At 45.5% G+C, this 24020-nt stretch overlaps 1 protein-coding gene across 1 annotated transcript in view; it reads left to right on the top strand.

Annotated features, from left to right (window-relative positions):
* The first annotated feature begins 1043 nt into the window (after window positions 1-1043).
* The window catches only part of PTPN9 (protein tyrosine phosphatase non-receptor type 9), a 28932-nt gene continuing 5955 nt past the window's right edge, over window positions 1044-24020 (top strand). The window contains exons 1-7 of the mRNA XM_087941653.1: window positions 1044-1423; window positions 11625-11768; window positions 12593-12682; window positions 14565-14689; window positions 16826-16931; window positions 21785-21895; window positions 22640-22968. Of these exons, the coding sequence (XP_087797779.1) occupies window positions 1391-1423; window positions 11625-11768; window positions 12593-12682; window positions 14565-14689; window positions 16826-16931; window positions 21785-21895; window positions 22640-22968 (938 nt within the window). The 5' untranslated portion in view covers window positions 1044-1390. The remainder of the gene's footprint in view (window positions 1424-11624; window positions 11769-12592; window positions 12683-14564; window positions 14690-16825; window positions 16932-21784; window positions 21896-22639; window positions 22969-24020) is intronic.

Genomic DNA, 24020 nt, shown 5'->3' on the forward strand with positions numbered 1-24020 from the left:
TCCTTTGCAAAAAAAAACCCCACTCCCTCCCCTCCGCCTTCTCAACACACACACACACACACACACACACACACACACACACACACACACACACACAGCTCCTCCTCCTCCTCCTCCTCCTCCAGAAAGCAACAGTTCGCAGGAAAGTCTGCCTCCCCCCCCCTTTCCCCCCTCCTCATTTCCTCCCACTCCGGGAAAGGAGCCCATCCGAATCGGCGGAGGTTTGCGCGCTTTGAGCCAGCGGAGAAACTTCCTTCTGTTCCCCCTCCCCAATTCTCTCTCTCTCTCTCTCTCTCTTTTTTTTTTTCCTTTTCTTTTCTTTTGCAAGCGGGAGGGCTCCCCCTCCTCTTTTTCCCCCTCTACCTCCACCTCCTCTTCTCCTCCCCCCAATCCCGTTTTTTTTTTTTTTTTTACACACACACACACACCCCCCCCCCTTTCTCTTCCCCTAGCTCGGAAGGGTTGAGAAGCGAAGGAAAAGCCTTTTTTTTTTTTTTTTTGCCTGCATCCATTCGGGCTTTTCTTGTTTTGTTCGGGATTGTTTTGAAAGCCCGAAGTGTTGCAAAAGAAGGCAGAGAGAGGGAGAGAGAGAGGGGAGAAGGAGGAGAAGAAAAAGAAGAAGGAGGAGAAGGAGAAGAAGAAGGAGGAGAAGAAGAAGGAGGAGGAGGAGGAGAAGGAGAAGGAGGAGGAGAAGAAGGAGGAGAAGGAGAAGAAGGAGAAGAAAAGAAGAAGGAGGAGAAGGAGAAGGAGGAGGAGAAGAAGGAGAAAGAGAAGGAGAAAGAGAAGAAGGAGAAGGAGGGGGAAAAAGAGGGGTTCCCCCCCTTCTCACCCCACTCCCACGCCCACCCGCGATCCTCGGGAGATCCGGGCTTGGCCCCCCGCGCTTTTTCCGCGCAGCCTCTTTCCTGCGCGGCGGCTGTTTTGTCGGCTTCGCTTCGGATCGCGCCGCTCCGACCCTCTTAATTCGGATCCGCGGCTCCCGGCGGCCCTCCCCCCTTTGGAGGGGAGCCTGGGGACACCCTCCCTTGAGATTCCCCCCTTTTTTTCTTTCCCCTCTCCTTTTCCCTGGCTGGGTTTCAAGCGCTCTTGTCGTCCCCCCGCCCCCACCCACCCCCAAGCGAGGATGCCCGGCTTTGACTCAGCGCGTTGCCGCTGACCACCAACCCCCCCACCCTTCCCGGCTCCCTTCCATCCATCCCACCCCGCTGGCTTTACCCCACCCCACCCCGTCCCCCAGGATGAAATAAGAGAGGAGGGGGCCGGAGAAAAGCTGAAGGAGGAAAGCAAAAAAAAAAAAAAAAAGACGGGAACGCGGGAGGAGGAGGAGGAGGAGGAAGAGGGCTGGCGACTTTTTGGCCAACTTGCGCCTCTTCTGCGGGCTGGCCGGAGCATGGCTGCGCAGCTGACTCCCGAGGAGGAGCAGGTAAGAAGGGGATGGGGAGACCCCCCAAAAAAAATCCCCTTCCCCGATTTATGAATGTTGGGGGGATGGGAGAAGAGAAAAGCGAAGGGAGGAGGGGGAGGCTGGCTGGCTGGCTGGGCAGATCGTGGCTGCTTTTGGGGCAATGACGTTGAATTGTGTGGCTTTTGTTGCCTTTTTTTCGGGGGGGCGATCTGAATTGGGGGGAGGCGGTGAACAGGGAGGAGGAGGAGGAGGGGGGGGGCTCTCTGGGGAAGGAGGAGGGGGTCCTGGCGGAGGCCGAGCCCGTTTGGACCTGGCCTTTCCTCCCTCTCTCTCTCTCTCTCTCTCTTTCGCCCCCTCCCCTTCTAAAAGGCAAACCAGCCCCCCCAACCCTTTTCCAAATCCCTGGATTTCTTCGGCCCTTGAACGAAAAAGGTGATGAGCGGAAGTTAAAAAGAGAGAGGGAGGGAGAGAGAGAGAGAGAGACAGCGATTCTCCCCCGGCTGGGCCCAGCTTTGGGGTGCAGGCTGCCCGCTGCTTTCCTGGGGAGTCGATAGGAAACCCCCTCCCTGTCCCCCTTTTCTCCCCATCCTCACCTCCAAACCTCTCTTTACTTTGTAAGTCCTCTTCGCTTTGAGGGGGGTGAATAAAGTCCAGAATCTGGGGGAGGGGGCTTTGCTGGGCGTGAGGGGGGCTGTCTGCGTGGGGAGGGGGCAATCTTGGCCCTGAAGAGCGCAACTGCCCCCTTCCGGCCTTCGACAGACCCCCTCTTTCCACCAGATCAATGGAAGGCCCAGAGGTGTATCTCCCAGGTGATGTTTCCATGGAAGTCGGAAGGGGAAGGGGGCGTTGGGGGCTGAGATGCAGGCTAATGGGGGGGCCCAGAGAGAGGGGGGGTCTTTCCCTTGCAAAAGGAGGAGGCAGCCCCCTCCCCGTGGTGCTAGCATCCCGTCCAACCTATGAGCCACCCACCTACCCGCTCCAACCAAGCAAGGATGCAGGATCCCTTCCTCTCGCTCCACAAACCCAAGAAAATTTCTGACTTGGGGGGGAGATCTTATAAAGGTGTGTCCCCCCCCCTTTTGGATAAAGAGAGCGTGGGGGGGGCTGTATCATTCTCCCCTTGAAAGTTGGGAAGCAATCAAACTGTCCCCACTTTAAGCGAGCCCCAACATCTGGGATTCTCTTAAAAGAAGAATTAATTCTCTCTTTTTTTTTCTTGTGCTCTCTCCCCCCCAAAGATTGGTCTGTTTGGGGCGGTGGGAGTAGCGGATATTGGATTCCATTTTTTCCCCATGTTAAAAAAAAAAAAAAGGATTAGGGAGAGGATGTGAAACACAGACATGTAATAACCCCCTGGCTTCACGTCTTTTAATGTTTAAGGAAGTGAGGCGGGAGGGTGGAGAAGTTCAAAGCAACCCTAACTCTTCTGGGTGCCACTTCACTCTTTTAATGCCCCCCCTTTTTTTAAAAAAAAAAATCCCTTTTCCTAATCCTGGAACTAGGGAGTGAGGAAGGGAGGCCAAAGAAAGAAAGAAAGAAAAAGAAAGTGTACATAAGTAAAGGAAGGAAACTGGTTGGGAGCTGAAAAATGCAATTATTCCCCCCCACCCCACCCCCCCAAAAATGCAATTCTTACAGGGTCTTAAAAAGGGAAGGTTTTTAAAGTTCTTTTGAGAGGATGTTGTGATATGATGAGGGGTCCTTTGTGCTTCCTGAGCTGGGTTGTTTTTCTGCAGATGTTTCATTTACCCCAACTAGGATCATCATCAATGCAAAATATAAACATTCTCTCCCCTTTTTAATCTCCTTTCAGCCAATCAAATACATTTTTATTGAGCAGTGAGACCTCAAAATGCCCTCAGACTGAAAAAAAAGAGAGAGAGAGAGAGATCCTTGACGGAGGATGGCAGATTAAATTGGTGCCCCAAGGGTTTTGTGTTGTTGTTTTTTAAAAAAAAAATGACCCAGGAAAGAGAACAAAAGAAAGGAAATTAAGATAGTGATCATGTGCGTTTATATATATTTTCCATCCAGATTCTAAGAAGGAGCTTAAGAAGGTCATTGACCTCTCAAGGGTTTGGACAGGGTTGCAAAGCAGAAGCCAGATCCAATAAATTTCCTAAGGTTTTCTTTTAAAATGTACAGTATATCAGTGTTTTCCCACCTCGGCAACTTTAAGGTGGGCGGACTTCAATTCCCAGAATTCTTCGCTGGCTGGGGAATTCTGGGAATTGAAGTCCACCCATCTTAAAAGTTGCCAAGGTGGAGAAGCACTGATATATACCTTATATTCCTTCCAGCATTTTAAGCTACCCTCTCGGTACCCTAAAAACATTGCCCTGGCTCGCAAAACAGGAAAAATATCTGAATTTCTTGGGGTTTTTTTTTGTTTTGTTTTGTTCTTCAGCTGTTTTGGAGAAAGGTTATGCCTGAATGGCTGCGCCTCTTAACATTCCTGCCTTTTCTAGTTGCGTGCGTGTTTCTTCTTCCTGCTTTCCCGTTGACTGTAAATTACAAATAAACGTGTGTGTTGGATTGCGAAGTTTTCGGCTTGTGTAATTTTCCACTTCTGCATCTCCGAGGCTTTAAGGGAAACCAGGAAAGGGGAAAACCCACCCCACCCCAAAAAACAGAGTTCTCCTTGTGCAGAATGGAGAAAAGGCTAGAAAAAGATTTCATTCGGAATCTTCTACCCACCCAGCACCCTGTCCCCACGTCATCCCTGGGAGATCTGGTTCCGTGTGTTTGTCTTCGCTTCGACCTTTTCTGGGTGTGCCACTGGGGTGAAACTCTAGTAGATGGAGAAGCGAAGCTCATAATTGAGCATCAGGAGAGGTTGAAAAAGATACCGAATTCTGCGAGCTCAGCAGTCCTTTTGACCCTGAAGGATGAAACACAAAGGCTGCGTCAGTTGAGTCAGGCCAAGTTGTCGGGTTGTCCTACAGTGAAGGTCTCTCTCTCAGCCACCCCAGATCTCAATAAGTCAGGCTCCTCAAAATAGGCTTTTTCTAGGTCCATATGGACCTGCCAAATGTCTGGGACTTCACTCGAGGTCAACCCTACGGCCAGTAACTCTAAAAGTCAGTGTGAAGTCAACCTTTACGCATCTCGTGTGGTGCAGCTAGTCCTGATGGACGTTCTCAAAATACTCTCCCCTCCATCTCACGTTGGACTTCCGGCATCGAAGCCGTGGCGTGATTCCCTATTTATGGAATTCCGAGAAGCTGTGTGGTGCAACAGACACGTGGCCAACCCACCATTCCTTGAAAGAGGGAAGGTCCCCTTCAGCTCACGCGCGTGGTCTCCTTAGACAAGTCCTGCAAAGTTGGCTTGGCTTGGCTGGAGCCTTTTCCAAGGATATCTTGGAAAATAAATATTTCCTTGATGCTCCCATCTGAGCGTTCACTCTTCCTTGTCCTCCCTTCGCTTCTTCAGATCGGCCATTTTAAGACCAGCCAGTTCATCAATGAATTTGAGGTCAGCCTCTTTTTTTTTTTCTTTTTCTGTTTTTTGAGAACAGTAAGTTATGAATGAGATCAGCCTCATTCATAACATGGCTCCGTTTACTCACGTGGCTGTCGGCACAAATCTCTGTTCTCCCCGTAGGATGGAGAGATCTCTAATGAAGTGTTTAAAATGCCTTCGGGACAGGGGAATTGTGTTTGAGAAACCAAATCCCTGGCGGCCTCTTCCCCCTGTGGCAATTCCATCTGTGGGTCCAAGGGAAAAGGGGTGTCATGTGTGTGTTATAATATATATATATATATTATAACATGATTGTAGACTGGGGAAGGGAATGAGTTTGAGTTCTTCTGTGATTTTAAATCCGGAGCGTGATATTGGAGGAATATTGGGCTTGGTATCCCTTTAACCCTCAGCAAATTTAAGACTCTGGGTGAACTTCAACTCCCAGAATTCCCCAGCCACCCAATCTGATGATGCCGGAAGCCCAGCGTGACTGTGAATTCTGGGATGGAAGTCCATCCATCTTAAAAAGTTGCTGAGGTTTGAGAAACACTGACCTAATGGATCCTTCATCCACAAATAGCATCTGCTTTCTAGGACAAAATAAATCAGGGATTGACAGCTCGCTGACTCCCTGCTGTTCTGGCCTACAACCCCCATAATCCCTTGCCACCGAGTCAGGTTTCCCGACATCCGGAATGTCTGGAGGAAATTTAATTTGGATTATCCTTGGGAATCCAGTCGTGTACGTGCAGATCTGCAATACGGCAGATTAGAAACCAGCAACTAAATTGCAAGGGCTTCCTTAAAATCAAACTGGAATTCTTTTCAATTGCAAAGGTGTCTATTTAGAGCCCTTAAATATTTTGCATAAGATATTTATCATACCTTGCATGGAGTGGCCTGATGGCCTAGAGGTAGATTTCTTGCCTCACAATCAGGAGGCTGTGAGTTCGATCCTTTGGTAGAAGCAGATATTTCTCGCTCTGGGCACACTGAGGAATATTATCTGCTGAACAAAACTCCGCATTGGTGACAGGAAGGGCATCCGGCCATTAAACACTCAACTTAGCTCCATTCGGTTGCTCAGATTCCACCCCTCAAGGGATTCTAGTGTTGTTAAAAGGAGAATATAATGATTTATCATATTTTGCATGTTCATTCAGGTGCCTTTTTTTTTCCCCTTGTGAGGAATGGGGCAAAATTCAGATATTCCAGGATGGAGAATTGTAAATGGCTGCTATCGCCCAATGTGACGTGCTACAGCATTGGGCAATTGGAGATAATAGCATCCTGAGAAGTCATCGATTGTAGATAAAACAGTATTGATATAAACTCTTATCACAACTTTGGCCCTTTGGGTCACGATTTCAGAATTATTTCCTTGCCAGATTCCTCAATACATTCAACAGCAAGTAGAACTGCTTGTATACTGGAAAAAAAGTTCTTAAAAAATTGAGGGAGGTATAGGTAGTTCTTGACCTACAACTGTTTATTTGTTCAGTTATAATTGAAACAAAAATGTGACTTGTGGCCGTTTTTCACGCTTACAATCGTTGTAGCACAATGGAATATTTTTTTTTAAAAAAAAGAATCTCCATGGCAACCTTTCCTCCTTTTTTAAAAAAAAAATTATCTCTTTGATCATACTGAACTCTGATACCCAGATAGAAACATCCCCATTGAATTTAGAAAGTTGGTAAGATCCAATTTGGCCCTGGCTGCCTTGGGAAAATCCTTTCATTTTTGAAACCGTTTCCTGTTGTCTTAGATGAGTGACGTCATTCCTTTTTCTTTCTTTCTTTCTTTTTTTTTTCTCTCTCTCTCTTCTCCTTTTGTTGGGGAACTTGAGTCAGGATGGGAAAAATGCAGCGGCTTTTTTCACCCTGGGGGAAAAAAAAAAAGATTATAAACCAGATAGGTAGCTGCATTTTGGGAGGGAAAAAAATAAATTGAAAAGCTCAGAGAAGGGTTACGAAACAGCCTTTTCCTGGGTCCTTTTCAACAATTAATCTGAGCATTGCATGATGTTTCCTTGTATCCTCGTTTCATGGAAAATAAATCCCTGGTTAATCATTGCTCAGAACCTGAAGGCACCTTTTCTTTTGAATATTCCCACCCTCGCTTCTCAGTACAGAATAGACTTCGACTTATGACCGCATTGGTCACCACATTATAAAAAAAGAGGTTGAGGCTCTGGAAAAAAAAATGCAGAGAAGAGCAACCAGGAGGCTAAAACATATGAAGGACGGTTGCAGGAACTGGGCCTGGCTAGTCTAGGGGAGAGAAGGACCAGGGGAGACAGGATAGCAGTCTCCCAATATTTGAGGGGCTGCCACAGAGAGGAGGAAGGGGGTCAAGCTATTTTCTAAAGCACCTTTGAAGGCCAGACAAGGAATAATGGATGGAAACTGATCAAGGAGAGATTCGACCTGGAAACAAGGAGAAACCCATGGAAAAGAAGTTGCCTTCGGAAGTTGTGGGAGCACCATCACTTGAGACTTTCAAGAAGAGACTGGACTCCCATCAGTCAGAAATGGTGTGAGGTCTCCCGCTTGGGCGGGGGGTTGGTCTAGATGACCTACAAGGTCCCTTCCAACTCTGTTATTCTATATTCAGTGGAACAGCTTGCCTTCAGAAGTTGTGGGAGCACCATCACTTGAGATCTCCAAGAAGAGACTGGACTGCCATTTGTCAAAAATGGGGTAGGCTCTCCCGCTCGGGCAGAGGGGGTTGGACTAGATGACCTATAAGGTCCCTTCCAACTCTGATGACCTGTTATTTTTGCCTGCTTGCAGTTTAAGCAAAACATTCCTTAGGTCAGTTTTGCTCCAGTTGATCGAACTTTCTCGCCACGGTCGTTAAGTAAATCAAAGCAGTTGCTCCGTGAGGAAACACGGTGGGTTCAGCCAATCCATCATCGTCCCCGCCTCATTCGCTTCGCTCGTCCGACAGTTGCAAAAAGGGCGAATCTTGTGATTTTGAGACACGGCAACTGTTGTAAATACGAGTCGGGGTGGGGGGACAAGCGTCCAAATTTTGGCCAGATGGGAGGCTGCCACAGTCGTAAGTGTGAGAAAATGGCCCTAAGTCACTGTTGGTAATGCCGTTGTAACTTTGAACAAGTCACTAAAGGGAGCTGTTTGTAAGTCGAGGACTTTCCCCTCAGAGGGGAAGAAGCAGGCTTGGCTTCCAGGTTGGCCTTGTGGCCATGGTAGGGCAGATGGTTGGGTTAAGCGCAGGAAGTCCTCAACTTACAACAGTTCGTTTAGTGACCGTTGGAAGGGACACCAGCACTGAGAAAAAACAACAACTTACGACTCTTTTTTTCTACCCTGAACGACCGTTTGCGGCCTCCCTCCCACCGCTACCACGATCACATGATCCAAATTCAGGCGCTTGCCCCCCCCGACTCACATTTACGACAGTTGGAGTGTCCCAAGGTCACGGGATTCCCTTTTTGCAACTTTCCAATGAGCGAAGCGAACGGGGGAGATGCCGGATTTGCCGAACCCACCGGGATAACCAACTTCGCAACTTGGAGGGGGTTCCCTTAACAACGGCAGCACGAAATGGGGCGAAACTCACTTAACAACTTGGCAACATAGATCCCGGGCTCAGCTGTGGCCGTAACTCGAGGACTACTACGTAACGCACCCCCCAGACACACACAGACACAACCCCAGCCCTCCTTGCTGGTTTTGGAGGCTGCCCCGCTGGGCCAAGGCAGCCTGCAGCCTCTTCCTCCGGGACCAAATAGTGCTGGGTTTTCTTGGAAAGGGTTTGGAAGTCCTGGCACGAACCCTCCTTCGGGTCAGCGTGGGAGGAGAGGACCAAACAGGATCGCCGGGAGATAAGGATCCCTGTTTTTCGATGTCACCCTGCTCTTCTCCCGGATCTGTTTGGCTGTTCTGCTTTAACCTTGTCCTCGTGCATCCTGGTGCGAGTTTCGTGTTTGCAGTAGAGCCTGTGGATCTCGCTTGCCAGGCAGGCAGGCAGGCAGGCAGGGCTGGGCGAGGGCTGGGAGCAGTCAGAAAGGAAAAAAGAAATGGCTGGTTTAGTTTGGTTTAGGGTTAGGGTTAGGGTTAGGGTTAGTTTAGGTTTAGGTTTAAGTTTGGTTAAAGTTTAGGTTAGTTTAGGTTTGGTTTAGGTTAGGTTTAGGTTAGCTTTAGATTAGTTTAGATGAGGTTAGGTTTAGGTTAGTTTAGGTTTAGTTTAGTTTAGATGAGGTTAGGTTTAGGTTAGTTTAGGTTTAGTTTAGTTTAAGTTTAGTTTAGATGAGGTTAGGTTTAGGTTAGTTTAGGTTTAGCTTAGTTTAAGTTTATTTTAAGTTTAGTTTAGATTACGTTAGGTTTAGTTTATTTTAAGTTTATTTTAAGTTTATTTTAAGTTTAGTTTAAGTTTAGTTTGGATTAGGTTAGGTTTAGGTTAGTTTAGGTTTAGTTTAAGTTTAGTTTAGATTAGGTTAGGTTTAGATTAGATTAGGTTTAGTTTAGTTTAAGTTCAGTTTAAGTTTAGTTTAGATTAGTTTACTTTATTGTCATCTATGGATAGATATTGATACAGATCTCTACAGAGAGGCCGAACTCTTTGCAGTTTGTTGGATGCTGCTAAATGAAGCGTTTGGCCAAGGTAGCCCAACCGCCCCGGGCTCGCTGCGGCTCGTGTCTCTAAAGCCCCGGTGGGACCCTCCTCCAAATGCTTGGAGGAGGCCTTGGGAGCCCCTGCCAGAGCGAAGAAGCCGTTGGGTGCCAGGGGAACACAGGGGCCGGCTGTTTTCCATGAGTCACGTCTTCCGAGATGTTTGTCCTTCCATTAAAAAATGAACAGACACACAGTTCTTCCCCCCAAGGCCCGGAGCGAGAAACTGACAGGATGTTTCCGCTCCAGAAATGGCCCCACGGGGATCCCTGAGTGGCCATGGAGGAGGGAGCCACTTAGCCAGGTTTTGGCAGGGGGCGCGTGGATTTCAGCTGATCAGATTAACAGATAATCCGAGTTGGAAGGGACCTTGTAGGTCATCTAGTCCAACCCCCCCCGCCGCCCAAGCGGGACAGCCTACACCAAGGGTCCCTAAACTTGGCCACTTGAAGACTTGTGGGCTTCAACTCCCAGGATTCTCCAGCCAGCTACGCTAGGGAGTATCCCCCAACAACCATAGTAAAAGCGGGGGGAACCACGTTAAATTGGGAGCCCATTATGCCATGCCTCGCTTCCCAATTACACCCCTCAATGACCAATTCTCCAGTTCTAATAGTGGTCGTAAGTTGAAGAGTACCGGTATTCTCCGAAATGTTGAATCTCTCCTGAGTTTAAGGAATTGTTTTTTTTTTAAATGCATTTTTTATTTTTCTGTTTCTATATACTCATCATTGTAGGAACAGGGTGGTTCCAGGTGGTTTTATGTTTAAAAAACAAACATGGCAATAGTTTCACATTGATCTTGCTAACTTTCTTACATCGTTTGATGTCAATACATATTATCGATCTTAATTATTCAATATTCTCATGTGCTATTTTGTGTCAGTCTCTATTTTCTTCACATCACTTCTTTTATTATAAATTCTCTATTAGTAGTCATATTTGCAGTATTTAACAAATTATATAATTCAAATAGACATTCATAAATTCATATTAATTGGTACTTTCTATTATTTATCCCCTTTTTAGTTCTTGGTTGTGCCTTCCACTCTTCCTTTCACCCATCCCCTCCCACTTGTGAGTCTATGACTGTAACTTTTGTCACTTGTATGTATCCTTACGATTTATATTAATTGTTTCCTAGTATGATTTGATTGCTTATTGTATCCTATAACTTAAGTGTTGGACTTGATGATTCTTGACGAATGTATCTTTTCTTTTATATACACTGAGAGCATTTGCACCAAGACCAATTCCTTGTGTGTCCAATCACAGTTGGCCAATAAAGAATTTTATTCTATTCTATTCTATTTCTATTCTATTCTTATTGTACCCTATGACTATCATTAAGTCTTGTACCTGATGAATCTTGACTCTTGAAAAACGTATCTTTTCTTTTATGGACACTGAGAGCATTTGCACCAAGACCAATTCCTTGTGTGTCCAATCTCACTTGGCCAATAAAGAATTCTATTCTATTCTGTTTCTATTTCTATTTCTATTTTATTCTTATTGTACCTTATGACTATTATTAAGTATTGTACCTGATGATTCTTGATGAATGAATGTTTGCTTTTATGGACACTGAGAGCATTTGCACCAAGACAAATTCCTTGTGTGTCCAATCTCACTTGGCCAATAAAGAATTCTATTCTATTCTGTTTCTATTTCTATTTCTATTTTATTCTTATTGTACCTTATGACTATTATTAAGTATTGTACCTGATGATTCTTGATGAATGAATGTTTGCTTTTATGGACACTGAGAGCATTTGCACCAAAGACAAATTCCTTGTGTGTCCAATCTCACTTGGCCAATAAAGAATTCTATTCTATTCTGTTTCTATTTCTATTTCTATTTTATTTTTATTGTACCTTATGACTATTATTAAGTATTGTACCTGATGATTCTTGATGAATGAATGTTTGCTTTTATGGACACTGATAGCATTTGCACCAAAGACGAATTCCTTGTGTGTCCAATCACACTTGGCCCATAAAAGAATTATACATTCTACATTCCATTCTGGAATCTATAACAAAACACGAAGATTAACCGTTTTTGTTTTCTTCCTTTCCTTCCTCTCCCTTGCTCTGCTCCACCGGGGTGAAGGCCACCAAGCAATTCCTGGAAGAGATCAACAAATGGACCACTCAGTACAATGTCTCTCCTCTTTCCTGGAACATGGCTGTCAAATTCCTCATGGCCAGAAAATTTGACGTCCTCCGAGCCATTGAACTCTTCCACTCCTACAGGGTGAGTTGCTTGGGCAATGCAGGGGTTTCTCTATTCGGCGACTTCCATGGGTGGGTTCACACAAGCTGGACCCATGGGTGGCCTCTTTCCAAGATGGCTTAAACCCTTTTGCTGAGAATGGTCACTGTAATCGGGCTCAGGGGCTAAGACGCTGAGCTTGTCGATCAGAAAGGTCGGCGGTTCGGCGGTTCGAATCCCCAGCGCCGCGTCATGGAGGGAGCTCCCGTCACTGGTCCCAGCTTCTGCCAACCTGGCAGTTCGAAAGCATGTCCCCAAAAATGCAAGTAGAAAAATAGGGACCATTTTGGCGGGAAGGAAACAGCGTTCTGTGCGCCTTCGATGTTTAGTCCTGCTGGCCACATGACCACGGAGACGTCTTCGGGCCGCGCCGGGTCTTCTTCGGCTTTGTAACGGAGATGAGAGCCGAAAATGACTAAGATGCATGTGTGAGGGGAACCTTTATCTTTTAGTTTAATAAAAAGAAGGATATGGGAGTGACATGATAGCATTCTGAGGGGCTGCCACAAAGAAGAGGGGGTCCATTTATTCTCCAAAGCCCCTGAAGGAAAGGCAAGAAGTAACGGAAGGAAACTAACCGAGGAGAGAAGCAACCTAGAACTAAGGAGAAATTAACCAGTGGAACAACGTGCCTCCATAAATTGTAGCTGCACCGTCACTGGAGGTTTTTAAGAAGAGTCCGGACAGCCACTTGTCTGAAATGAACTAGGGTCTCCTGCTCGTGCAGGGGGTTAGACTAGAAGACCTCCAAGGTCCCTTTCAGCTCTATTCTGATTGATGGATGGATCTTCTTCCCACCCCTTTAGGAAACGAGGTTCAAGGAAGGAATCGTGAAACTCAAACCTCACGAGGAGCCGTTGAGGTCAGAACTCCTGAGTGGAAAATTCACCATCCTGGTAAGTTTTGGCTTCTGGGGAATTTCAAAGGGGTGAAGCCAGAACGCTAGAAAAAAATTGCAGAAAAAAAATTGCTAGATATTTATAAATATTTCTGTTTAGAGTTGCCAACCGAAAGGGAGGGGGGAAGCAGTGCAGCAGCTTGCAAACCGAAACTGCATTCCATAAATGTTTTCAAAGATAGTAACTAGGTGACCGAAGTTTCTGTCAGGCCAAATTCTAACTGGAGAGCATGATTGATGACTCTGGGCTAGGGAGGTGTCCCATTGGAGAATATGAATTACGATACACCCAGAGGGTGGAGGGAAAACCAGGGTCAAGGGTGACAGTGAATGATGTGTCTCAGAGTCGGCTACACCCAAGAAGTGCCAGCATGTTTACTCCCAATAAATCCTTTTGAAGTTTTGGAAGTTTGGCTCGAGACTCGTGATTTAAATGGGGTTAAGTGCTGGAATCCTGACACCGACCTCATTTTATGAGCATTTTCCACCCCGGTTGTTAAGCGATTTGCAAAATCATGGAGTGAATTACATGGCCATTAAACGAATCTGGATTCGCTCATTGAGTTCGTTTGTCTGACGCCGGCTGGGAAGGTTGCGACCTTAACCCGCAGGATGACGCGACCGTCATAAATGCGAGACCTATTGCCAAGCGTCTGAATTTTGATCACGGGACTGCAAGGACGTGGTGGCCATCGTAAGCGCGACAACCTTGGTTATAAATCACTTTCCTTCCCCCGCTGTTTTTATATTTTAAATTTTACCATCATCGAGTGTGTCTTATTTTAATTTGTGATGCTTTTGGCACAAATAATACACGCTTTGGAGAAGATACAAAAATTGGCCTGAAGCTGCTTCTGCACTTCGGTAGATGGTTAACAACAATCATCTCCTTGCCCTTCTAGTTGTGTGTGTGTGTGTGTGTGTGTGTGTGTGATTAGGGAGGGAAGGGCTCACAAAGGTCATTATGTAGCCTCCCTATAGTCATGTAATGAGAAATGTCTGGCAAGTCAACAAGCGAGGAATTACAGAAGGAAATAACTCACACTGTCAACGCATTCCTGGCTATTAGTATTCGGAGGTGGACTGTCCCTGCAGCTGGAGGCTCCATCGCAGGAGTCAGAGTCCATGACAAATAATGAACCTCACCACCACCTCCTCATCCAGACATTGCTCTTCTGCTGTAAAGGCATCTAAGTCAACTCCCTTCAGCGTATCTTGGCAACCATGTGCGATGTACAATCCATGCATTCTCTGCCTTCTGTCTCTTGTTAATTTATTCACAATAGGAGACCTCAAATCCCAGGCCTGCAGCTTCCAAACCAAAGCCAACCTGATTCATTTCGTTTCTAGCCTGGCGAACGTGATATTGATTTTATTGTCTCGCTGTCAGGTTTCTGTACCTGATAAAATAACCTGTGTGTCGCCGGGTGGCTTACAGATAAACCAATGAAATCATAGAGAAATCCATCGCACAAACTAACAAACCAGGATTAAAACTGAGTTAAACAGAACAACAGGCCTCTGCCCCCTAACCTTTTCACAACAAGCCTGTAAGGTCGCCCATCCGCAGGGAAGGAAAACCCGCCATTTCCCCCATAGAGAGCTACGGCTAGCGAGAATTCCATCCTGAAGTTTTCTCGCTCCTTTACTTAATCTAGGATACAGGTGCGAATCAAAAGCTACAGCGCTTAAGAGCCATGAATGTTTCCAAAATATTTGCGCTCCTGGATAAATCCGATCTCTACTGCCCTTCGCCATGGATGAAACCCAGTTTCTCGACGGCTCGCCAACCATCACAATTCTGTGTGGGTTTGGGCAGAGGTTCCTTTAAACCCTGTTTGGCCGCCGGGCTGACCTTCTTCCACCTGCTTTCTTTGCAGAGTATGCGGGATCCCTCCGGAGCGTCCATTGCTCTCTTCACCGCGAAGTTGCACCATCCCAATAAAAGTGTCCAACACGTGGTACTCCAGGCCCTGTTCTACCTGCTGGACAGGGCAGTGGAAAGGTAAGGAGGGCTGTTTGGGCACCTGGTTTTGGCTTCAAGAGCCTGGAGAGATTAGAATGATTAGAATTCTTTTCTTTTGTATAGATAGCAACACCAATAAGCACATAGACTTATATACCGCTTCGCAGGGCTTCTCAGCCCTCTCTGAGTGGTTTACAGAGTCAGCCTCTTGCAACATAGGTCCAACAACGTAGGTCCTCATTTGACTGACCTCGGATGGATGGAAAGCTGAGTCAATCTTGAGCCGTTCAGGATCGAACTGCTGGCAGTGGGCAGAGTTAGCCTGCAATGCTGCATTCTAACCACAAGGAAGGAAAGGAGGGGAGGAGGAGGGAGGAAAGAAGGAAGGAAGGGAAGGAAGGAAGGAAGGAAGGGAAGGAGGGAGGGAGGGAAGGAAGGAAGGAAGGAAGGAAGGAAGGAAGGAAGGAAGGAAGGAAGGAAGGAAGGAAGGAAAAAAAATAACAATAGCATTTAGACTTCTATACCACTTCACAGTGCTTTCCAGCCCTCTCTAAGCAGTTTTCAGAGTCAGCCTTTTGCCCACACCAAACTGGGTCCTCATTTTACTGACCTTGGAAGGAGGGAAGGCTGAGTCAGCCTTGGGCTGGTCAGGATTGAACTGCTGGCAGTGGGTAGTGAGTTAGCCTGACATACATACTGCATTCTAACTAGAAGGAAGGAAAGGAGGGAAGGGAAGGGAAGAATGAAGGAAGATAGCAATAGCTCTTAGACTTATATGCCGCTTTACAACCCTTTCCAGCCCTCTCTAAGCGGTTTGCAGAGTCGGCCTCTTGCCCCCAACAATCTGGGTCCTCATTTTACCCACCCTGGAAGGATGGAAGGCTGACTCCACCTTGAGCCTGATGAGAATCGAACTGCTGAATTGCAGGCAGCCGGCAAACAGCAAAAGTAGCCTGCAGTACTGCACTCCGACCACTGCGCCACCAGGGCGCAGGATTGTTTTCTACTCTCTACCCCTCCCTGCAAAAATCTCAGGTTTTCCCATTGACTAAAAGCCTTGCTTGCTTCCACGGCTGGTTTTCAAAGCTCCAAATTCCCTGGCAGTCCTTGGCTTACGAGCACAATTGACCCTGAAAATTTACCTCGTTAAGTGGGGCATTCTGTTAAGCGAGCTTTGCCCCCTTTTAACAACGTCGCTTCTCCCCTTTGTTTACGGAATCGCTGCGGTCGTTCACTGAGTTACCTGGTTGTTAAGTGAATCTGGCTTCCCTGTTGACTTTGCTGGTCATAAAAAGGGGATTGTGGGGCACTGCAGCCATCATAAATGTGAGTCAGCTGTCAAGCATCCGAATACAAATTGTGGGACCATTAAGGATGCTGGAAGTGTGAAAAAGTAACCGTAGGTCACTTTTTCCAGGGCTGTCATAAACTTTGAACAGTCACTAAATGAAACATTGTATGTCAAGGACTATCTGTATTCTGGAATGCCTTCGTTCCCCGGTTCGAAAGTGCCAACGTTTGGGCTTGTTTTATTTATTTTATTTTATTTTTAACCACACCTCTCTCTCACAGAGGAACTCTGAACAGCATACAGTAAAGTATTAAAATATAAACAAACCAGTGCAGAAAAGTTAAAAATTCAAACAAAGGAGGCAAGGATGGTTAAACCATGGTTTAAAAATTAACTGAAAGGCAAAGGGAGGATTTTTGGAGACACTCACTAGCCTCATGGCTGTCTAAAAATATAAGCATGTGTCAGAGCTTAACGTCGCATCCTCCCTGTCTCTAAACTTGTATTTATGAATCTCAAACCCCGCTACTTATTTTATTTTTATTTTAGGAAATTTATATTGCTGCCTATTCGCACATGGCGACTCAAGGAGGCTTACAGGAATAAAAAAAACTCATATATAAAACTAAAGAAAGAGAATAATCATATAACAAATTTATAATACAATGAAATAAAATAAAACAAAACAATACTTTTTAAGCCAAGAATGCTGGCTTGTAATAGAACTGTTGGGGAATCACGGTTTAGTTTAGCTGAGCCCTTGAATTAGGTTGGGTTTTGGGGTACAAGCCTCAGCTCCCTGTTTGAATCCTCGTGGAGGTGAGATATGACCCCCAGGAACTTCGTTTGTGACTCTAAACCATGTTTTTCCTTCCCATAACCAGCTTTGAAACTCAACGGAACGGCCTGGTGTTTATCTACGACATGGCAGACTCTCACTATTCCAACTTTGAGCTGGATCTCAGCAAAAAGATCTTAAACTTGTTGAAGGTAATGGGAAATAGCAATCGCCCTTAGACTTATATACCACTTTATAGTGCTTTCCAGCCTTCTCTAAATGTTTATAGCCTATTTGCCCCCCACAATCTGGTTCCTCATTTTATCCACCTTGGAAGGACGGAAGGCTGAGTCAACCTTGAATCGGTCAGAATCGAACTGTTGGCAGTGGGCAAAATTAGCCTGCAGTACCACGTTCTAACCACTGCACCACCATGGCAGAGATAGCAATAGCAATATCTTAGACTTACATACCACTTCACAATGCTTTTACAGCCCTCTCTAAGCGGTTTACAGAGTCAGCCTCTTCCCCCCCAACAACCTGGATCTTCATTGTACCCATCTTGGAAGGAAGGTGTTGTGGTTAACCAGCAGTAGGTGCAGATGGCTGAGGAGAGCGAGGACTCAGATGAGGGGACAGGACCATTAGAGAATGTGGACTGCTGCCTTCAGAGATTGTGGGGGGCTGGCAGCAGCGATGAAGTGCGCAGGGTTGTTCGTAGGAAAGGGCAGCTGCAGCAGCACGGGCGACTTGGGAGTAAGGCTGCAAGGTGATGGCCCCTCCTTCCAGAAGATAAAAGCCAGCTGTGAATCGGACATTCTTTGCAGGAAGCAAAGACGTTTTGAAACTCAGCCTCATGGACATTCCAGTATCTTAAGTGGGTATTTGAAGACTCTTGTGTTGTAAAATATTTCTTATCTGCGATTCTTGGCAGCCTCGCACAGTTTTGGCGAGGCTTGTGCTTATCAGAGTTAATTAGTTTGCAGCAGCCTTTTAACCGGGGATTCGTAAGAATCGTTAAAAGGTTTGGTTCGTGTTTGTTTTATTGGACAAGGGTTTGGGTCAGAACAGAAGGATGAAAGGCTGAGTCAACCTTGCGTCTGGTGAGATTCGAATTGCCAAATTGCAGGCAGCCGGCAGTCAGCAGAAGTAGCCTGCAGTGCTGCACTCTGACCACTGCCCCACAGTGGCTCCTGGTGTTATAAGTCGAGGAGTATCTGTTATAAGTCGAGGAGTCCTTGTTGGCCCTCCCTGACTCCAAGCCTTCCATGGAAGGCAAATTTTTATTTTCCACCAGTTTCTCTGGCGTAACTCGAACCTTTTAATTGCCCGATGCAAGGCCATTTCATTAATGAATCAAATATAAACCACGGAGCCTTTAATCCAGACCCGCTGACCTCTTGATGGATTGACTGCTGGCGAGCCTCTCCTGCTCATTGTCAGCCTGTGGTCTCCTCCTTCCACGGAGGAAGAATTCAGGGTCGTTTCCCAGGGGGAAAAAAAAGTTAAAAACAACCCTCTTTTCCCGTATTCAGGTGCCCTTTTCGGGGGGAAAAATGTCAGCCAAGCGCAAATATTTGAGAACCTCAAATGTGGTCATCTGGTTAAAGTCCTTAGCTGGTCAGTTGACCCAGAGCACGGACAGCTTCTCTGAAGGACCATCAGAAAGGAACTGTCTCTCCCAAAAGACAGAGAAGAATTAGATCTGGGGTTCCTCTCCTGCCAGCTCATCTCAACCGTAGTTATCCCGGGGCGCAGAATTATTCCTGAGCTCCCATTCTTTTTTAATTTTATTTAAAGTAACAGTGATTTACTTCCCCAAAGGATAATACCTACAAATGGTACATACTTATTGAAGTTGTACAATTAATGCTTGGTATAACCTTAGTGGGGGATAGAAATTAGAATTCTTTACTGGCCAAGTGTGATTGGACACACAAGGAATTCGTCTTGGTGCAAATGCTCTCAGTGTATATAAAAGAAAAGAGACGTTCGTCAAGAGTCAAGAATCATCAGATACAACACTTAAGGATAGTCTGGGAGTATATTAAGAATAGAATAGAAGGATATAGAAATAGAATTTAAATAGAATGGAATGGTATGGTACGGTATGGTACAGTACAGTACAGTATAGAAAATAGAATAGAATAGAATAGAATAGAATAGAATAGAATAGAATAGAATAGAAAATAGAACAGAATAGAATAGAAAACAGAATAGAATAGAAAATAGAATGGAATGGAATAGAACAGAACAGAAAGAATAGAATAGAATAGAAATGAAATGAAATAGAAATAGAAATAGAATTTGAATTCTTTATTGGCCAAGTGTGATTAGACACACAAGGAATTTGTCTTGGTGCATATGCTGTTAGTATACATAAAAAGAAAAGATACATTCGCCAAGAGTCATCAGGTCCAACACTTAACGATAGTCACAGGGTACAATTAGCAATCAAATCATACCAGGAAACAGTCAATAAAAATCGTAAGGATACAAGCGACAAAGTTACAGTCATAACCGTCACAAGTGGGAGGAGATGGGTGATAAGGAGTGATGAGAAGATTAACAGTAATAGTAGTGCAGACTTAGTAAATAGTTGGACAGTGTTGAGGAAATTAGTTGTTTTGCAGAATGAGGGTGTTTGAGGAAAAACTGTCCTTGTGTCTAGTTGTTCTGGTGTGCAGTGCTATACTAATAAGATATAAAAAATAAATATTTATTTAGCGTATGGCACATCCCATTTGGATAAAAACAAGAGAGATAAAACAAAAAAATTATGAAACACCGCATCTAAAATATTATAAATGTATATCTAGATTACAGGCATGAATTTCTCACAGCCAGCCAAGTCTCCATCCTAGGTTGTATTTTGGCATTCTGTCAATCCAGGTTCTTTTTCAGCCCCACAATCACAATTTGGTGATGGCTATTTTGTCCCGCTTATAGAAATATAAGAAATATACATTTCCCGATATAAAGAAGAAGAAATATACATTTTTGAACTGAATGCCAAGAACTGCACAATGTTGTTATTGGTGGCCATGAAACGCAACTAAGCACTGTACCGTAGTACGGTCCTAACAGCGTTCATTCCACTGTATTCCAAGTAGAGTTTTTTTTCCAGGTTAATGCCAAAATTCCCACTATGTTATTATTTGGGGGTCATGAAAAGTAACCTCTCCTATGCCACTCTCAGCCAGAATTTACTTAGAGCTGCATTTTGGAACCAGATGGACGGTTACAGATAAATAGTTTACTTCCTGTAGACTTGTGGTTCTCGGTTCTTCTTTCTTGATCCTTACAAGAGGCTGCTAGAGTTGGGAAAAGGATTAATTTTCATGGGAGCAAAAGAAAAAGAAAAAAGCCCTAGATTTCCACATCCCATTGAAAGCTACGAGAGTAGCACTTAATAGAGCTATTTTGGTCTAGTTTAGGGGTCTCTAACCTTGGCCACTTTAATCCTGGAAGAGTTCAACTCCCAGAATTCTGGGAGTTGAAGTCCTCCAGGCTTAAAGTGGCCAAGGTTGGAGACCCCTGGTCTAGTGATTAAGGAATCAGGCTGGAAAACATGAGTTCAAGTCCTTCATCCTCCATGAAAGCCGGCTGGGTGATTTTGGGCCAGTCCCTTTCTCTCTCAGCTCAATCCACCTCACAGGGTTGTTATTTTGAGGAAAAGAGAAGGAGGAGGAGGAAAGTGTGTGTTGGATATGTCCACTGCATTGAGTTATTTGTAAAAATGATAAAGGCAGGATATGAATAAATATACTCGGTATCCCAAAATTGCACATAGAATGTTCCTATGTTAGGGGAGGTTACAAAAAAGAGGATGGGATAGGATAGGATAGGGAATTATAATTAAGATAATTAGAATAGAGAATTAGAAAATTAGAATGAAATATAGAATAGAAAAATTATAATTACAGTAGAAAATTAGAAAATTAGTATAGAATATGGAATAGAATAGAATAACAAATGGGGAAAGGGAAGGAAGGAGGAAAGAAAGAAAGAAAGAAAGAAAGAAAGAAAGAAAGAAAGAAAGAAAGAAAGAAAGAAAGAAAGAAAGAAAGAAAGAAAGAAAGAAAGAAAGAAAGAAAAAAAAATTCATGGATGGTTGATTGATGGCACAAAATAATCCAGTTCGATTTGTTGTAGGAAAAATTAGGGGATTGTTGTCATTCCAGTCTGTTAGCGTTCAACTGGCTAAGATGGGCCTCAAATTTACTTCAAAGCAAATAAATCCGTCTAAATTGCTTTTCAATTTACTTTCTGAATTATTATTCTTTTCAATGTACTTGGGTCTCCCCCTACTGGCCAGAGGGAGGACATGCAGGCAAAATCCCCTTTTGAGTTAAACTCCGTTCCTGGTGGTCTCTTATCCTCTCACCCAACCCTGTTTAGCCAGGTGCTCCTTACCTGCTCAGGTAAATCATTGCGGTGCTATTGAGGGCATTGTTGCTTGGCTGTGTGGAGCGAGGATAATGAAGGGGCTGTAGTTGTGTAATTCAGCACAGACCATAGTCCAGTTGTGCACGACACACACGCAGGACACAAGAACAGTTAAAGGAAGGAAGAAAGAGAAGAAAAATGCAAGGAATATCAAAAAGAAGCCCCTTCGCCCCTAATAATTGACCTCGACCCATTGATTAATACAGATGTCCAATAAGCACCAAATCTCCCTTAGTCCACATTCAAAATTTGGGTTTCTCTTGACAGTAATTCTTAATACCGTAGTCTAGAATCCTTGATGTAGAATCTTTGATGTAGAATTTTGATGACAATGGATCATCCCCCTGCAATTCCGCTTCTCATTCTATGATTTATCCTGCGAGGATTATTGCTTTGCCCTCTTGCCTGGAGGTTAACAGCAAACCGTAGTTTTTAAAAACAACATATTATTTCTACAGTAATGCCAAATATAATATGTGCTACTTTGCCTAATCCTACAAGGCTTGAAAATTCCCTGTGTTTTCTTTTTCTGGCTTTCCTTCTTTTTTTAGAAATGCTGAGATATATATATTTTTTTAAAGAATAATTTTTAAAAAAACATCTCCTTGGTTTACAGGGAGCCTTCCCCGCGCGCCTGAAAAAGGTCTTCATCGTAGGAGCCCCGATGTGGTTTCGAGTTCCTTATTCCATCATTAGCTTGTTGCTTAAAGAGAAATTACGAGAAAGGGTGAGTTACACCAGCGTGCTAAAAGGATGAACCAGCCCTGCGCTCACATGCCCAGTTGAGAAATTTAGGCCATTTTAAAAGGCAGTAAAAACAGACCATGTGCTATGCTTATGAACTGGGGAAATTGGAACTAAAATGGCAAATGAGAGCCAGATCGGTAGAGTGGTTTACATGCCGGCTTAGAAACCAGGAGGCTGTGAGTTCTAGTCCTGCCTTAGGCATGAAATCCAGTTGGGGGACTTTGGGCCAATCGCCAGAAGACGGTGAGTTCTAGTGGCTCTTTTGCCTCAGAAACCAGGAGGCTGTGAGTTCTAGTCCTGCCTTAGGCATGAAATCCAGCTGGGGGACTTTGGGCCAATCGCCAGGAGACGGTGAGTTCTAGTGGCTCTTTTGCCTCAGAAACCAGGAGGCTGTGAGTTCTAGTCCTGCCTTAGGCATGAAATCCAGCTGGGGGACTTTGGGCCAATCGCCAGGAGACGGTGAGTTCTAGTGGCTCTTTTGCCTCAGAAACCAGGAGGCTGTGAGTTCTAGTCCTGCCTTAGGCACAAAAGCCAGTAAAGAGTATGGAGTCTTCTCCACCTTAAAGTAATAAAAGCGGGATTTTTAAATAATAATAATAATCAGGAATTCAGGGCAAACCAGCCTAAATGGATTGCACTTTCGATACGGGGAACCTTCGTTCTTACAAAGCAGGGGATAAAAGTTTTTGCTCAGCCGCACCGTGCGTTCCTTTCCTCCTTTTAGGTCCAGATGGTGAAAATGTCGGAGCTGAGGCAGCACCTGCCCCACGAATGCCTCCCCGAGTACCTGGGAGGGTCCCTCAAGCTGGACCCCCTCAGCTGGAACTGCCGGTTCCTCCCGCAGCAAAACGGGCACCCGGACCCGCTAGATGAGCTGATCCTAGTCCCCCTGGCTCCCCCTCGGGACAACGGTTCCGTGCACGTCCCGGGGCCCAAGTCCATGACTCTTCCGGAGCTGCTGGAGCACTTCAACCAGAAGCAGAAGCGAGGGATTTACGAGGAGTATGAAGGCATTCGGCACCGGAGCCCCACTGGCACCTTTGGGTGTTCCCTGTAAGCATCCAGGTGGTGGGAGGGTCTCGGGTTGGAGGATAACAGGGCTGGAAGGGACCTTGGAGGTCTTACTAGTCCATCCCCCTCCTCAAGCAGGAGATATTATACCAGTGGTGGGGTTCATAAACTTTTACTACCGGTTCTGTGGGTGTGGCTTGGTGGGCGTGGCAAGGGAAGGATACTGCAAAATCCCCCTTGGGATTGGCGGGGCCAGTTGGAGGTGGGATTGGCCGGTTCTCCGAACTACTCAAAATTTCCGCTACTGGTTCTCCAGAGCTGGTCAGAACTGGCTGAATACCCACCTCTGCCTCATTCCCTCCCCACCCCACTAACCTGCTTTCCAGCTCTGTTCTCCTGTGCAGGACAACCAAAGAAGACCCGGCCAATCAGCTGTGGGCATGGCTTGGTGGGTGTGGCATTCTGTGGGTGTGGCATTCTGTGGGCATGGCTTGGTGGGTGTGGCAGGGGAAGGTTACTGCAAAAAAACCCTTCCCTCCCCACCCCACTAACCTGCTTTCCAGCTCCGTTCTCCTGTGCAGGGCAACCAAAGAAGAGCCAGCTGAACAGCTGGGATTCACTGGGTGGCAGAGAAGAGATGGGGTTGGCGGGGCCAGTTGGAGGTGGGATTGGCCGGTTCTCCGAACTACTCAAAGTTTCCGCTACTGGTTCTCCAGAGCTGGTCAGAACCGGCTGAATCCCACCTTTGCCCTATACCATATCAGACAAATGGTTGTCCAGCCTCTTCTTAAAAGCCTCCAGCGCCTACAACTTCTGGAGGCAAAAGCTGTTCCACTGGTTAATTATTCTGGAAGGAAATTTCTCCTTCATTCCAGGTTGCTTTTATCCTTGATCAGTTTCCATCCGTTGCTTCTTGTCCTGCCTTCTGGTGCTTTGGAGAATACGTTGACCTTTGTCTTGTTTGTGGCAACCCTTGACATTATCAGAATGTTGCTATCCAGTCACCCCTAGTCCTTCTTTTCGTCAGACTAGACATACCCCAATTCCTGCCACTCCTGGAGGGCACGAGGGAACCCATCCGAAGCCCCATCTAA

The sequence above is a fragment of the Pseudonaja textilis genome, chromosome 13, assembly GCF_049901715.1.
Source record: "Pseudonaja textilis isolate UNSWEBS1 chromosome 13, rPseTex1.2, whole genome shotgun sequence".
Lineage (NCBI taxonomy): Eukaryota > Metazoa > Chordata > Lepidosauria > Squamata > Elapidae > Pseudonaja > Pseudonaja textilis.